The sequence below is a fragment of the Mobula hypostoma genome, chromosome 2 (genome assembly GCF_963921235.1).
Source record: "Mobula hypostoma chromosome 2, sMobHyp1.1, whole genome shotgun sequence".
Classification (NCBI taxonomy): domain Eukaryota; kingdom Metazoa; phylum Chordata; class Chondrichthyes; order Myliobatiformes; family Myliobatidae; genus Mobula; species Mobula hypostoma.
Window position 1 is genome coordinate 232,097,980 of NC_086098.1, and position 17,509 is coordinate 232,115,488.

The 17,509-nt window shown below is 40.5% G+C and overlaps 1 protein-coding gene across 2 annotated transcripts in view; it reads right to left on the reverse strand.

Moving 5' to 3' along the window:
* The window catches only part of LOC134342923 (cadherin-22-like), a 1,022,768-nt gene that overhangs the window by 75,849 nt on the left and 929,410 nt on the right, over nucleotides 1-17,509 (reverse strand). The window contains exon 11 of one of the 2 annotated variants that reach the window (XM_063041625.1): nucleotides 5,388-5,473. The exons of the other annotated variant lie outside the window; for it this stretch is intronic. Within the exon in view, the coding sequence (XP_062897695.1) occupies nucleotides 5,466-5,473 (8 nt within the window). The 3' untranslated portion in view covers nucleotides 5,388-5,465. Of the gene's footprint in view, nucleotides 1-5,387; nucleotides 5,474-17,509 lie in introns of those variants that run through there. 2 annotated transcript variants of the gene reach the window in all.

Here is a 17,509-nt window from a genome sequence, read left to right on the forward strand (position 1 = left end):
CTGATGTTGAGTGTGAGGTTGCACCTGTGTTGGCTGCCAGCAAGGAGGAGATGTTCTTATTAATCCACAATGATTGCAGTCTCATTTTAAGGAAGACAGCAATCCATTTGCTGAGAGTATTACAGAGGCCCAGGTTTTGAAGCTTGCTGATTAATACTTATAGAATGATGGTATTGAATACTGAGCTGTAATTGATAAAACAGCAGCCCCTTTGAATCAGTTTTACAGAAAATACTTTATTCTGAGGCTGTGCCCTTGTATCCTGGACAATTCTACTAATGGAAATGTGAACTCCATGTCCATTCTATCCAGGCCCTTCAGTATCCAGTAGGTTTCAGTGAGATCCCCACTTATCTTTCTGAAATCCATCAAGTACAGGTCCAGAGCCATCAAGCACGCCTCTTACATTAACCCCCTCATTCCCGAGATCATTGAAACATCCCAGGAGCCTTTGAAATAAAGTCATGAGATCTTTTGATTCATCTGATAATAGCTCTGAAAGTGCAGCATTCCATTAGCACTGAACCTTAGGATGTATCCTCAAATCATTGAATGGAGCTTCAATGATAACTCTAACTCATTCTCAATGTTCCATGGACCCATCTGGGGCTGACTTCAAATACAGGCTGATTTCCCCAACATGCAAGAAGGTTGATAATACAGACCCTCCTGAATAAATAAGGAGTGGAGCATAAAAAGAGATTTGGAAAAATGATGGAACTAACCTTCTTTGGATACATTCAGCTGTGTGTGTTACACATGATTTCAAAGTCTTTGATTTAATTGCAAGCAAAATTCTTACTCCATTGCTAAGGTTAATTTTAGCAAGCGGACAAAAATGCACATCTGCTTACAAAAGAAAGTTTTAATTGCTTAATGAATATTGCACACTTAATGGAAATACATCTTTAAGAAAACAATAAAACCCCTAACATATGTTTATTGTCTAAGTAAATCAACATTTATTTATATGGTTCAACCCTGCTCTGCAAAAATATTCTTTTTTTAATAAATCAGTATTGATTAGTGAACCATATCAGATTATTTATCTTAAAATTGCTAACTACTAAATAAAAAATGTAGTAATAGATGGTGGAAGACAAATAAAGTCTGTAATTGGGTTGGCAGAGTCCCCTGCTGACATTAGTGAGGAGATTAAATTTGAGATTTGATTGGTTGAGACAGCTGGTATTAATGCACCATAAAGCTTGTATCCTAAATTGGTCATTATCCAGTAATGACAACAATTAACATTGTGCCATGTTTTATTTTCACACTGGGAGTGCTGAGCTGATTGGAGCACTGGGCTGTGCCTTGTGGATTAATTTAGTTTCAATTCACTATTTCTGCTGAAATCAACTCTGAATCCTCATTGTGTTTAGTTGAAGACCAACCACTGAGTCACAGGACAAAACACCTTCTAATCCATTTAACTTTGCTCACATGAATGGACAAGGCTTAGAACTTGCCACTTCCTGAATGTTTGGGGAGAAAACCACATTGTAAGTTAACTATATTTGTCTAAGTGACTGTGTAATCCTAACTTTTAAAAGGAGAAGCTTGTACTTATATTGACGTGTTTAAATTATCCCTGCATCACTGTGTGCTTTAAAATGGATTGATTGGTAGCTCTAAAGCAGCTGGTTTCAATGAAGCTGCTGGAACAAGATGGTTTTTGTCACTTAGCAATTGGAGCAGAGAGTATTGTTAACAACTCCCTGATCTCACTCATAAATTCACTGATGTTGAACCATGAGATTTCCCTGTAGGGGGAAATCCATGTTTAACAATATGCCCTCAAGCGATCTCTGAATAAAGAATGTCAGTCTGTGTGAGGTGGGGCACTCTCAGTAGCAATCTACTTTTTTTTTGGAGAAACAGTGCATAATTGGCGCTCCTGGCTCTTCGAGCCGTGCCGACCAACAACAACCCTTGATATATCTGATTTAATACTAACCTAATTACAGAACTTTCAATGACAAATTAAAATACAAACACAAGGAAATCTGCAGATGCTGGAAATTCAAGCAACACACACAAAATGCTGGTGGAACGCAGCAGGCCAGACAGCATCAAATTAACCTATCCAGTAAGTCTTTGGACTGTGGGAGGAATTGGGAACATTCGGAGAAATTCCATGCATTCCACGGGGTGGATGTACAGAAGATGCCGGGACTGAACTCTAAACTCTTAACATCCCCAGCTGCAACAGCATCACACTAACGGCTTCAATACCATGGCACTGCTTGTGTGTTAGGAAGTTGTAGGTTCAAATCTCACCCAGGAGGCTTGGGACATTAAATCTGATTGACATTCTGTTGCAGTTTTGTCGGATTTCCATGCCTTTCAGATGTGATGTCAGGTACTATCAGCTGGGCTTGAACCAACCACTTTGAAGAAAAGTTGGGGGTGGGTGTTACCTCCACTGTGCTGAAAGTTCAGTCATAGGCACTAGCTTCACCAATGTTAAGGACACCTTCAAGAAGGTAGCATCCATCATTGAGGATCACTATCACTCAAGACATGCCTTTTTCTCAATGTTAACATTAAGGAGTAGGTACAGGTACAGGAGCAGGAGGATTTCAGGAACAGCTTCTTCCCCTGCACCTATGTACACTACCTCAGTATTTCTTTTGCTCTATTTTGCTTTATTTAATTTAATATGTGTGTGTGTATTTTATGTATTATATGTGTGTTACATTTTAGGCCATATGATGATTCAAATAAATAAACTTCTTCAGAAATGGCCACTAACCACATGTGATTCACTGCAAATCCAGTTGTGCTTAATGAATCTGGTCAGTGAACCAAAAAATAATCAACGGATAGTTCTTATGATAACTGTTCTAAATATCCAAGTGAATGCAAACCATTGAGTACTGAGTAAAAAGTAAAACTTAGGGGAATGTGAAGTGTATATACATTTATTTGAGTCCTGCCGAATGGTTTCGGCCCAAAACGTCAACTGTACTTTTTTTTATATAGATGCTGCCTGGCCTGCTGATTCCTTCGGCATTATTTTGTATGTTGCTCGGATTTCCAGCATCTACAGATTTTCTCTTGTTTATACATTTATTTGTTCATATTTACTCAATATTTGGGATCTGGGATCAGCTGTGATGTCTTCATTTATTGCCCATTCCAGTCTGGTGGTGGACTGCTTTCATAAACCGCTAGTGCAGAGAAAATCAACACAAGCACACCTCAAGGTTGCGTCTTAGCCCACTGCTCTTCTCATTTTGCATTCATAATGATGAGGCTAGGCACAGCTCAATTACCATCAATAAATTCCATGGTTGTCAGGATCTCAGATAGTGATGAGAATGCGTCTAAGACAAAGATAGACCAAATGGTTGAGTGGTGTCGCACCAACAACCTAGCACACAATGACAGCAAGAACAAGGAAATGACTGTAGTCCTCAGGAAGGGGAAGTCAGGAGAACCCCAACTAGTCCTTACTGATGACTGGGCTGTGGAAGAGGTGAGCAGCTTCAAGTTCCCGAAAGTCAACATGTTCCAGCATCATTCCTGAGCTCAACAAACTGATGTAATTATGAAGAAGGCACACTTGCAGCTAAACTTCATTACTAGTTTCAAGAGATTTAGTAGGTCAACAAAGACTCCAGCAATTTTCTATAGATATATGATGGAGAGTATTCTGACTGGTTACATCACCGATGGAGCCTCCAATGTGTAAGATTGAAAGAGGCTGTAGACTCATACAGCTCCATCACTGTTACAATCCTCGCTAACATCAAGGATGTCTTCAAAAGCTAGTACCTCAAGAAGGTGGCATCCATTATTAGGAACGAGAATGCATAGGACCCAGTCCACTTCACCTCTCCCATTAAATAAAGATGCTGCCTGTTTTAATTTTAATTCTCCTTTCTTGGGAACAAAGACTATTCTAATGGAAAGATCACTTGTACTACCAAAATCAACTAATAATATTACAAAGACGAGAAAATCTGCAGTTGCTGGAAATCTAAGCAACACACACAAAATGCTGGAGGAACTCAGCAGGCCAGGCAGCATCTTTGGAAAAGGGTAAACACTCAACATTTTGGGCTGAGACTGTTCATCAGGAGTTACCATATAAATAGCATCAAAAAAATCAAGAACATAAGAAAGTAACCCACTTGAAGACCATAAGACAGAAGCATTCGGCCCATGAAGTCTTCTCTGTCATTCCATCATGGCATATTTATTAACCCCCTCAACCCTATTCTCCAGCCTTCTCCCCATAACCTTTGACATCCTTACTAATCAAGAATCTCTCTACCTCTGCTTTAAATACTGCATACCCAATGACTTGTCTTTCACAGCCATCTGGGGCAATGAATTTTACTGATTCACCACCGACTAGCTAATGAAATTCGTCTTCATCCCTGTTCTAAAGAGACATTTTTCTATTCCAAGACTGTCTCTTCTGGTCCTAGACTCCCCCACTAGAGGAAACATCCTCACCACACCCAGTCTATCTAGGTCTTTCAATATTCAATGAATTCCAATGAGATCCTCCCACCCCCATTCTTCTAAACACGGGAAAAAGGGATGGAAGCAAATATTGAAGACGTTGAAAGTAAAGAGGAATTTAACGTAGAAGACAATTGCCAGTATGATAGAGCTGTCTGGGATGACCTGTTCCTGTGATGTAAATACCAGAGGCAAGAAATCATTAGGTACAAAGCTCAAGGAGCTGTCCTTTTGAAGTAGCAGATAACTGGCAACAATAAGTGAAGTACTTTACAAGCCATTGTCACAGCTGGTAGAAATTGTGCGACCTTCAACAACCACCGTGTACATTTTTATAAAAAGGGAACAATAATCTCGTAATAAAACAAAGAATTTCAAAAGAGATCGAAACATTTTATAAGTGATTCATTTGCATAACAAATTAATGCAAAACCACAATGAGCATTGCTAAACTAACCATTCTCAGACTAAACTGCAGAATTTGATAATTAGTCTGGTAAAATATGACATGTCCAGCTATTTGTAACAATGGATAATTTGAGCCAAATTATATTGGATTTCAACTAATTATATGTTCTTTTTACACCCATTTTCACTGCTGATTCAAGACAACGTTAAAGGAAAATTTAATTAAAGGTCACTGAATGATTTGAGCAAAAAGAAGTCAGATGACATCTTTTTAATTAAACAAATGTAACTATTTCATAGTCTCACTAACATGGAAAATATTCACTGCCTTCTCGAGGCTTCTAGCTTTTGAATCCTTCTCGAAATTGACCTTGATGGAAAGATCTTCTCACTACGGGCTACTGACACTTCAAGGAAATGCTTTCATGACTTTTGAAATGGTGCAATGACTTTATAACTTTGCACTTGAATGAAACTTCAAAACCTCAGATGTCTTTCATCAACGATGACTTTTATCAGGTGGACAACAAAGTTCTTCCTGACTCCAAACAGCCAATTTCATCATCCAGCAGCAAAGTTCTTTAAAATCCTAGAGTCAATGGCAGAGAAATTCATCAGATTGTTTCTGTAAGTAGTCGATTCATACTGCAAACTATGGTTCATCTTTTTAAAGGGATTTTAAAGGTTGTTTCAAATATTCTAGCTACAGTATTTTTCATTAAGTAGAATACAAACTGCAGAAATCAAACTGGTTACAAACAACAAGTCACGTAGTAAATATTTTTGGACAAGTCTCTTTGTCAGTCCAAATGAAGGGTTTCTACCTGAAACACTAACTACCCATTTCCCTCTATAGATACTGACTGACCCATTGAGTGCCTCCAGCTGTATGTTTCTCGCTCACATTTCCTGCATCTGTAGTCACTTGCATCTCTGTCTCTCATTAAGATGATTACCACATTGTGGCAAGTTTGCTAACTACATGGCATTCCCTGATATCATAAAATAATTCCATAAATACAGTGTGTTTATAATATTTATATAAGAATTGGGAGCTTATAAAATGTGATTAAGAATTTAAACTTGGCTGTCTGAAGCTGTTCTGCCATGTAATAAGATCATGGCTCACCCAATTGTAACCTCTTACTTGAGAAGAATCAATCAACCATTGCCTTGAAAATATTCAAAGATTCTGCTTATCCACATTATGAAGAAAAGAACTTTGAAGACACATGACCCTCCATGAGAGACAAAAAAACGTACCTCTGTCTAGTATGAATATCCCCTCTTTTTAAACAGCGATCCCTCATTCCAGACTCTCTAATGTAAGGAAAGATCCTCCTCACATCACCCTGACAAGACCCCCAGCATCTTATTTATTTCAATCAAGTCCACTTTCACTCTTCTAAACACAAGCTGTTGCAAATAGGACAAAACAGGAAAATAAACATAATTTCAGGCAGGAACAATAGTCTTTACTCCAGCAAAATATTAATCCATTGCATTCTAACAAAGTTACCAACTTTCTTATCAGAAGTTTTGAATTCTCTCTCTGTTTAGAAAATAGACTATGCCTTTATTCCTTCCACCAAAATGCATGACCATATACTTTCCTACACCTTATTCCATCTGCAAATTCTTTGCTCGTTCTTCCACTCTGTCCAGTCCTTTTGCAGACTTCCTGCTTCGTCAACACTACTTGCCCATCCATCTGTTTTAGTATTGCCTGCAAACTTTGTTACAAAGCCATCAATTCCATCATCCAAATCATTCATATATAATATGAAAGGAAGCAGTTCCAACACTGACCTCTTCAGAACACAACTAATCACTGGCAGCCAACTGGAAAAGTTAATCTTTTTTCTCACTCTTTGCCTCCTGCCAGAGATAGCAATCTTTAGCCATGCTAGTATCTCATCTTGTTAAGCAGCCTCATGTCAAAGGCCTTCTGAAAATCTAAGTAAATAACATCCACTAACTCATATTTGTATATCTTGCCTGCTATTTTCTCAAAGAATTCCAACAGATTTGTCAGGCAAGATTCCCCTTAAGGAAACCATGCTGACTTTAGCCTATTTTATCATGTGCCACCAAATACTGCAAAACCTCATCCTTAATAATGGACTCCAACATCTTCCCAACCACTGAAGTCAAGTTAACTGACCCATAATTTCCTTTCTTCAGCCTCCCTCTCTTCTTAAAGAGTGGAGTGACATTGGCAATTTTCCAGTCCTCTGGGATCATTTCTGAATCTAATGATTTTTAAAAGATCATTGCCTATGCCTCCACAGGCTCTTCAGCTACCTCTTTCAGAACCCTGATGTGTAGTCAATCTGGCCCAAGTGATTTCTCTACTTTCAGACCTTTCATCATACCAACCACCTTCTCCATAGTACTAACAACAACACTGTCTTCTACCCTCTGACTGTCTAGAATTTCTGGTATACTGCTAGTGCCTTCCATATTGCAGGACTGACACAAAATATTTATAAGTTCCTCCGCTCTTTCTTTGTCACCATTACTACCTTTCCAACGTCATTTTCTAATGGTACGATATCCACTCTCAACTCTCTTTTACTCTTTATATATTTGAAAAAACTTTAGTTATCCCCTTTTATATTGTTAGCTAGATTCCATATTTCTTTCATTTCTCTCCATTCTTTCTTCAGTTGCCTTCTTTTGTTTTTTTAAAAGCTTCCCAATCCTGTAACTTCCCAAGCATTAAGGACATCTTCAAAAGACGATGCCTTACAAAGGCAGCATCCGTCATTAAGAAGTCCCATTCCCCAGGACGTGCCATCTTCTCATTGCAACCAACAAGGAGGAAGTACAAGAGCCTGAAAGCAGACAATAAACATTTAAGGAACTGCTTTTTTCACACTACCATCAAATTTCTAAATGGGCACATATACACTACCTTACAATTTTGTTTTCTTTTTTCCTGCTCTCTTTTTGCACTAATTATTTAATTGAATTATATACATATATATATACACTGTATATTTCTTATTGTAGTTTATATTTGTATTATATATGCAACGCACTGCTGCCACAGAACAGCATACAGTATTTCTCTACATATGCCAGTGATATTAAACCTTATTCTGCTTCTGATTCATTGTTCATCATATTAAATACTGCGGGAAAGATTCAGGGTGAGCTCTCTTGTCTGGACTGCTATTCCTATAGGGATGAAGGCCACCTCTTCTCATCACTGTTTCTCATAATTTGTCACTGCATCAAGAGCTCAAGTGAGCATTGTATTCATCTGCTTTGATCGCCATCCGGGTGGCTCCTTAAACACTGGGACTTCCCAGTATTGCTGACTTCCTCCCGGTTGCACTCAGCCTCTTCAGTTGAAGATGTTCTTAATGCTTGGGAAGTTATAGGATTGGGAAGCTTTTAAAAAACAAAAGAAGGCAACTGAAGAAAGGATTCCATGAATAATCTGGATCGTTACCTCACCAGCAAAGTTTTGCAGTCTTTCAGGGTTCAGTTGATTATGGATCATGAGAAGGTTTTTGTGATGGAGGATGTTTCTGAGAAGCACCTCTGATCACTGATCCCCAGGAGGACCACATAGTGCGACATTTTCAGCAGGTTACGCTATTCCATAGGTCAAATCTACTTTCAGTTTCCCTTTGTTTGCCAATTGCTTTCTAATACAAGGAGAGAATCAATGTGGGAAATACCACTGGTCTACACAAAGTGTGATTGTTGTACCAGCAGCACGCTGTGGGAGCTCAGCTGTACCAGCTGGAGATTTCACTAGGACTTACTGCATGCTATACAACCTATCCATTGCTGAAGGGACAATAACAGGGAGAAGCCAAAGGGGCAACAGGAGCAGAAACAAGATGAGGAGGAGCAGGAGAGGACATAAGCCCCTTGCACCTGCTCAACCATTAAGCAGGATTTTGATCTTTGATCACAACTCCAGTTTCATATTTGATTCTCAAGGCTCCTTCTGCATCTGGAAATCTAAAAATATCTGCAATATTCAAGTTCAAGTTTATTGCCATTCAGCCATGTATACAGCTAAACAAAGTAAGATCTGCCTGGGATTAAGGTGCAAAATAGAGCACATACATCACATATTGCTCTGCTTTGAACGTAATCAATGTCAGAATCCTAGGATAAAGAATTACAACAAGTCACTACCTCTGAGTGGAGACATTCTCTTCATTTCAGACCTTTTTGCCCCCTATTTCATGACTCCCAGTCTAGCAGAATCCTCCATATTGGGCCATATCTCATATAACCATGGTTCAGACCGCAGGGCAGAGATTGAGTGATGGAGTGACATAATGTCATGACAACAACGTTTACCCCAGTGTCCACAAAACAAAAGCTGGTTATTGACATCTGGAGTGCGGGGTGGGGTGGGGTGTAGTGCACATGCTCCTGACTGTATCAACGGTGTTGAGGTTGAGAGGGTTGAGAGATTTGCATTTCTTGGAGGGAACATCACAATTAGCCTGTTTGGTCCATCCACAATATTACCACAACCAAGGAAACTCACCAATGCCTCAAGTTCCTCAGGGGACTAAAGAAATGTTTCGTGCCTGCGTCAACCATTGCCAATTTTTATTGATGCACCATGAAAAGCATTCTCTCTGGATACATAACAACTTGAAATGGCAACTGCTCTGCATGTGACAGCAAGAAACCGCAGAAAGTTGTGAACACAGCTCAGCACATCATAGAAACTAGCCTCCTCTCCATAGACTCTGTCTATTCTTTTTTGCTGCCTCAGTAAAGCAGCCAACATAATCAAAGATCCCACCCACCCTGGACATTCTCGCTTCTCCCCTCTTCCATTGGGAAGAAGATACAAAGGCCTGAAAGAATGGACTATCAGGGTTGACAACACCCTCTACTTCACTGTTGCAAAATTATTGAATGATTCTCTAGAATGTGGAGAGACTCTTGACCTTACAATCTACCCCGTCATGATCTTACACCTTATTGTTTACCTGCACTGCACTTTCTCTGTAATTCTTACACTTTGTTTTGCATTCTGCTATTGTTTCATCTTGTTCTACGTATCTGTTCTTGTACATTGCACTATGTGTACAGATCTGATCTGTATGAACAGTTTGCAAGACAAGTTTTTCACTGTATTTCGGTACATGTGAAATTAATATGTGATCATTCAAAGCTCAACTCTAATTCATCCACCCTGCATCTGCCCTGCTAAGTCCAGTAACAGGCTGCCCAATCAGTGCTGGGAACAGCGCGAAGAGGAGTAAATAAAAGTATAGAAGGGCAAGCGGAGTGGTCATTTTGGGGAGTGGACCAGTTGTGCGTGGGAATGTCAGGTTTTGGCTCAAAGAAGACTTCAGCTTGGAAGAGGCATTGGCTCTGGGTAAGTTGTCCTGGTAAGTTTCTGTTAAGTTTCCCTTTTTTTGTATGGTGTCGGGGGTACTTAGTGTAGCTTAAATGGCCATTGTGTGTTCTTCATGCCAGATGTTGGAGTCCTGGGAGACCCAGAGTCTCCCAAGGAACTACATCTGTGTGCATCCAGCTGCAGTTCCTTGAAGACCGTGTTAGGAATCTGGAGCAGCAACTGTACGATCCTCAGCTTGTACGGGAGAGTGAAGAGATCATTGATTGGAGTTACAGAGAAATAGTCACCTAAGTTGTAGGAGGTGGGCAGCTGGGTGACTGTCAGGAGAAAGAATGGGAAGATGTATAGGCAGTTAGCACAGAACACCCCTGTGGCCATTCCCCTCAATAATAAGTATACCGTTTTGAATACTCTTGTAGGGGATGATTTCCCTGGGGAATGCCATGAAGACCAGGGTCCATGGTGCAGGAGTGAAAGGGGGAGAAGAGGGGAGCAGTAGTGACAGGGGACTCAATAGTCAGAGGAACAGGCAGGAGATTCTGTGGATGAGTATGGGACACCTGGATGACATGTTGCCTCCCAGGTGCCAGAGTCAGGGATGTCTTGGATCGTGTCCACAGCATTTTGGAGGGGGAGGGAAAGCAACTAAATGTCTTGGTAGATATTGGTAGCAAGGGAAAACAAAAAAGGTACTGAAGAGAGAATTTAGAGAGCTAGGCAAAAAGCTGTGGGCACGTGGCCAAGTGGTTAAGGCATTGGACTAGCGACCTGAAGGTAGTCAGATCGAGCCCCAGCCGAGGCAACGTGTTATGTCATTGAGCAAGGCATTTAATCACAGATTGCTCTGCGACGATGCTGGTCCTAATGCCCTTCCCTTGGAAGACATTGGTGTCGTGGAGAGAGGAGACTTGCAGCATGGGCAACTGCTGGTCTTCCATACAACCTTGCCCAGGCCTGCGCCCTGGAGAGTGAAAACTTTCCAGGCGCAGATCCATGGTCTCACAAGACTAATGGATGCCAAAAAAAAGGCAAAAAGCTGAGAAGCAGGACCTCCAGAGTAATTTCTGAATTGCTACCTGAGCCACGCGCCAGTGAGGGTAAAAATCAAGATGATTTGGCAGATAAATCTGTGGCTGAGAAGCTGCTGCAGGGGGAAGGGCTTCAGGTTTTTGGATCCTTGGGATCTTATCTGAGGGAAGTATGACCTGTACAAAAGAGATGGGTTGCATCTGAACCTGAGGGGGACTATATTCTTGTGGGCAGGTTTGTTAGAGTTGTTGGGGAGGGTTTAAACTAATTTGGCAGGATGGTGGGAACTGGAGTGAAGGGACTCAGGATAGGACGGATGTTAAAAAAAGCAAAGATAGCATGCAGTCAGACTGTCCAGAAGGGCAGGCAGATGAAAGGACAAAATTACAGCCAGCAGAGTGAGTATCAATGCATAACGGATAAGAAATCAAGAAGGGTAACAAATATAGTACTCAAAGTGTTTGATCTCAGTGCATGGAATATAAGAAATAAAGTGGATGATCTTGTTGCACTATTACAGATTGTTGGGTATGATGTTACGCCATCACTGAATCATGGCTGAGGATGGGAGCTGAATGTCCAAGGTGACAGATTGTATCGGACGGATAGGAAGGTAGGCAGAGGAGATGGTATGGCTCTGCAGGTAAAGAATGGCTCAAATCATTAGAAAGATGTCTGAATTATGTTAAGAAGGCATTATCAAATTGGTCATTCCTCTCTTTATCGTTGATTGGCCAAATTAATTCTATTAAAATGAATATTTTGCCTAAATTTTTATATTTATTTCAGGCCGTACCTGTTTTTATTCCTAAATCCTCTTTAGATTCTCTGGATTCTGTTATATCTTCTTATATATGGAAAAATAAAATTTCTCGATTAAATAAAGATCATCTTCAAGAAGCTAAAAAGAATCGAGGTTTAGCCTTACCCAATTTTAGGTTTTATTACTGGGCAGTCAATTTACGGAATCTTACGTTTTGGTTGTATTATATTAGTCGAGAGGACTATCCGGTCTGGGTTTCTTTAGAAACTAATTCTGTTAATAAATTGTCTATCATTTCTCTTCTCGGATCCTCAATTACTGTATCTTTAAGTAATTTAACTGATAATTTTGTAGTTAAACACACTTTGAGGATTTGAGTACAATTTAGAAAATATTTTGGTTTATTGAGTTTTTGACTTTCAATTCCCATTTTTTCTAACTTTTTTTTAAACCTTCTAAGACTGTAGTTTTTAAATGGGTAGAATAGATTGGGTATTAAATGTTTTCAAGATTTGTTTGTTAGAGATAGTCTTTCTTCATTTGAACAACTGTCAGCTAAATATAGTCTACCCAAAACCCACTTTTTTTGATATTTACAAATTAGAGACTTTTTGCGTTCTCAAGTACATACATTTCCTAAAAGTCCAGATAAGAACTTACTTGATACAATTTTTAATTTGAAACCCTTCCATAATGGATCTATATCTAATATCTATGGTTTGTTTTTGGGAATGAGAAATATTCCTTTAGACAAAATTAAAAATCTCTGGGGACAAGATTTACAGATTCCAATTTCTGAGGATACTTGCAATGAATTTTTTTAATTGGTTAATACCTCATCATTATGTGCTCATCATTCCCTTCTACAATTTAATGTGGTTCATAGGGCACACGTGACTAAAGATAAGCTGTCTCGTTTTTATTTGGATATATCTCCCTATTGTGATAGATTGTCGATGGAGAAGCTTCACTAATTCATATGTTTTGGACGTAGCTGTGGAGATTGCGGAGGCATTAGCAGTGATCTTTCTAGCATGGTTCCAGAGGAATGGAAGATTGCAAATATCACTTCGCTATGGAAGCAAAAAGGAAATTATAGACCTGTTAGCTTGACGTCGGTGGTTGGGAAGTTGTTGGAGTCGATTGTCAAGGATGAGGTTTCGGAGTACCTGGAGGCATATGACAAGATAGGCAGAACTCAGCATGGTTTCCTCAAAGGAAAATCCTGCCTGACGAACCTATTACAATTTTTTGAGGAAATTACAAGTAGGCTAGACAAGGGAGATGCAGTGGATGTTGTATATTTGGATTTTCAGAAGGCCTTTGACAAGGTGCCACACATGAGGTTGCTTAACACGATAAGAGCCCATGGAATTATGGGAAAGTTACGTCGATAGGGCATTGGCTGATTGGCAGGAAACAGAGAGTGGGAATAAAGGGATCCTATTCTGGTTGGCTGCCAGTTACCAGTGGTGTTCCACAGGGGTCCGTGTTGGAGCCACTTCTTTTTATGCTGTACATCAACGATTATGGAATAGATGGCTTTGTGGCTAAGTTTGCTGATGATACGAAGATAGGTGGAGGGGCCGGTAGTGCTGAGGAAACAGAGAGTCTGCAGCGAGACTTGGATAGATTGGAAGAATGGGCAAGGAAGTGGCAAATGAAATACAATGTTGGAAAGTGTATAGTTCTGCACTTTGGCAGAGGAAATAAATGAGCAGACTATTATTTAAATGGGGAGAGAATTCAAAGTTCTGAGATGCAACGGGACTTGGGAGTCCTCGTACAGGATACCCTTAAGGTTAACCTCCAGGTTGAGTCGGTGGTGAAGATGGTGAATGCAATGTTGGCATTCATTTCTAGAGGAATAGAGTACAGGAGCAGGGATGTGATGTTGAGGCTCTATAAGGCACTGGTGAGACCTCACTTGGAGTACTGTGGGCAATTTTGGTCTCCTTATTTAAGAAAGGATGTGCTGACTTTGGAGAGGGTACAGAGAAAATTCACTAGAATGATTTCCGGGAATGAGAGGGTTAGCATATAAGGAATCTTTGTCCGCTCTTGGACTGTATTCCTTGGAGTTTAGAAGAATGAGGGGGGACCACATAAAAACATTTCGAATGTTGAAAGGCATGGACAGAGTGGATGTGGCAAAATTGTTTCCCATGATGGGGGAGTCTAGTACGAGAGGGCATGACTTAAGGATTGAAGGGCGCCCATTCAGAACAGAAATGCGAAGAAGTTTTTTTAGCCAGAGGGTGGCAAGTCTATGGAATTTGTTGCCACGGGCAGCAGTGGAGGCCAAGTCATTGGGTGTATTTAAGGCAGAGATTGATATGTATCTGAGTAGCCAGGGCATCAAAGGTTATGGTGAGAAGGCAGGGGAGTGGGACTAAATGGGAGAATGGATCTGCTCATGATAAAATGGCGGAGCAGACTTGATGGGCCGAATGGCCAACTTCTGCACCTTTGTCTTATGGTCTTCTCGCGAAATATAAAACTTCATATCATCCACATTGTACTCCATATTGCCACATTCTCTCTCATTCACTCAGCTTTTCTATATCCTTTATAATATTCCTAGCCTCCCTATCTATACTCACTTCCACACACAGTTGCAGAGACATGGGTCTGTTGATGCTGAAATCCTGAACAGCAAGCAACCTACTGGAGGCAGTCAGTGGGTCAAGCAGTACCTGTGAGAGAAAAGTATTTGTGATGTTTTGGTCCCAGTGCATGGTCTTAATTCCTTTCCCCCATGGATGTTTGCTCAACAAGCTGAGGTTCTCAGCGAGATTGTTTGAGGGTACATCTAGCTTCACATGATCAAAATTGGTGATGTTACATTTGGTCCACTCAGTCTAATTGCTCTTCTACGTTGTGAACAGATGTGACTCTTGTCCTGATCTACGCAGTCCCAGATAGTTTCGACTTGTCAGTCTGAGGAGGACCTGCTGATTCCTGTGCTTTGCTTTTTTTAAATCTTGTTCACCAACTCTCAGTTCACATATTAGCCTAATTCCATAGGTTGGAACCTTATCAAGAGCTTCAGAAATCCAAACACACTGCATTTCCTAGCAACACACACAAAATGCTGGAGGAACTCAGCAGGCCAGGCAGCATCTATGGAAAAGAGCACAGTCAACATTTCAGGCCTAGATCCTTCGGCAGATCACTGTAGTACTCTTTTTCATGGTTGCTGCCTGGCCTGCTGAGATCCTCCAGCATTTTGAGTGTGTTGCTTGGATTTCCAGCATTTGCAGATTTCCTGTTGTTTGTGATTGGAACACAGCATTTCCTAACCACATGAAAAAGGTGCATACACGCAGTCTTTTTCCTTGGGTTAAGGGTTCAAAAATAGACCTATGTTTAATATGAGAGGGGAAAGATTTAAAGTGTATCATCCTTTATTCAGAGTGTTACTCCAGCCTGTGTGTAAGCCTGCTCTTTGCATGTGTTGAATATTTAGGTCCCAGCTGTGATCACCCTGCAGCCATTTTTCTGTTCAAGTGATTTGAATTTTACCATTTACAGCTCCATGTGTCATTAATTCGCCCACCTTACGGCAGATGCATTGTGCATTTTGATATAGGATCCAAAAATTTAATCTTTTAAATGTGTGTTCTGACTTGTTTGTCTCTTGTCTTTTTATTTATCTCTCGAATATACCATTTGTATTTTCATTTCTTATCAAACTGTCTTTCATATCATGTTTCTATGTCGCTACTAAACTCAAATCAAGTCAAGTCGAGTTACTTTTTATTGCCATTTCAACCATAACTTCTAGTACAGTACACAGTAAAAAATGAGACAATGTTTTTCAGGATCATGGTGCTACATGAAACAATACAAAAACTACACTGAACTATGTAAAACAACACAAAAACTACACTAGACTACAGACCTACCCGGGATCGCATAAATTGCACAAAACAGTGCAGGTATTACAATAAATAATAAACAAGGCAATAGGCACAGTAGAGGGCAGTAGGTTGGTGTCAGTCCAGGCTCTGAGTGTTGAGGAGTCTGATGGCTTGGGGGAAGAAACTGTTACATAGTCTGGTCGTGAGAGCTTGAATGCCTTTTGCCAGATGGCAGGAGGAAGAAGAGTTTGTATGAGGGATGCGTGGGGTCCTTCATAATGCTGTTTGCTTTACGGATGCAGCGTGTGGTGTAAATGTCTGTAATGGCGGAAAGAGAAACCCCAGTGATCTTCTCAGCTGACTTCACTATCCACTGCAGGGTCTTGCAATCTGAGATGGTGCAATTTCTGAACCAGGCCATGATGCAGCTGCTCAGGATGCTCTCAATACAACCTCTGTAGAATGTGATGAGGACGGGGAGTGGGAGATGGACTTTTCTTAGCCGTCGCAGAAAGTAGAAACACTGCTGGGCTTTCTTTGCTATGGAGCTGGTGTTGAGGGACCAGGTGAGATCTTCCACCAGGTGAACACCAAGAAATTTGGTGCTCTTAACAACCTCTACGAAGGAGTTGTTGATGTTCAGCAGACAGTGGTCACTCCATGTCCTCCATCTCTTTTGTTTTGTTCACATTCAGAGACAGGTTGTTGGCTCTGCACCAGTCCGTTAACTGGTCAGTAGTTGGAAATTGTACCCTAGGTCCTGACACCTCTACAAGGGGAGTTATCTTGTCATATCAATCCTGTCATTCTTCATTTGGAGTCATATATTTCGATGTTTACTTCTCATTCTTCTTACGCCAAAGCATATAGGTCCAGCCTGTTCATCCTGCCTTCATATATCAAGTTCTTTAACACAGGAATTCTGAAGTAAAACTGTTCCGAAATAAGGATGAAGGTGCCCCGAGAAAAGCTCTCACCCTATATCTTTGTCCACTGGTTCCTCACTCCCCAAAACTTGGGAAAAGACTGCATTTCACTCTATCTGTGCCCTCCATAATGTTATGGAACTCTATAAGATCACCACTCAATCTCCTACACTCCAATTAATAAAGGCCCAAGACACTCAACCTCTCGCCATAATTCAATTACTGGTAACATTCTGGTAAATTTCCTCTGCACATTTTCTAGCTTAATGACATCATTCCTATAGCAGAGTGACCAAAACAGAGCACAATATTACAAATACAGCCTCAAGAACTACAACTACAACATAATAGCAACACACATAAAAGTTGCTGGTGAACTCAGCAGGCCAGGCAGCACCTCTTTCTAGAGATGCTGCTTGGCCTGCTGCGTTCACCAGCAACTTTTATGTGTGTTGCTTGAATTTCCAGCATCTGCAGAATTCCTGTTGTTTGCGTTAAAAAAACAATATAATATACAACTTCAATATTTGTTGCCTTGCCTAACGAAGGAAAGCGTGCCAAAAGCCTTCTTCGCCACCATGTGTACCTGTGACGCCACTTTCAGGGAATCATGTACTTGTATTCCAAGGTTCCTTCTGTTTTACAACACACTCCGGAGTCCTGCTTTTCATTGTGAAATTCCCACCCTGATTTG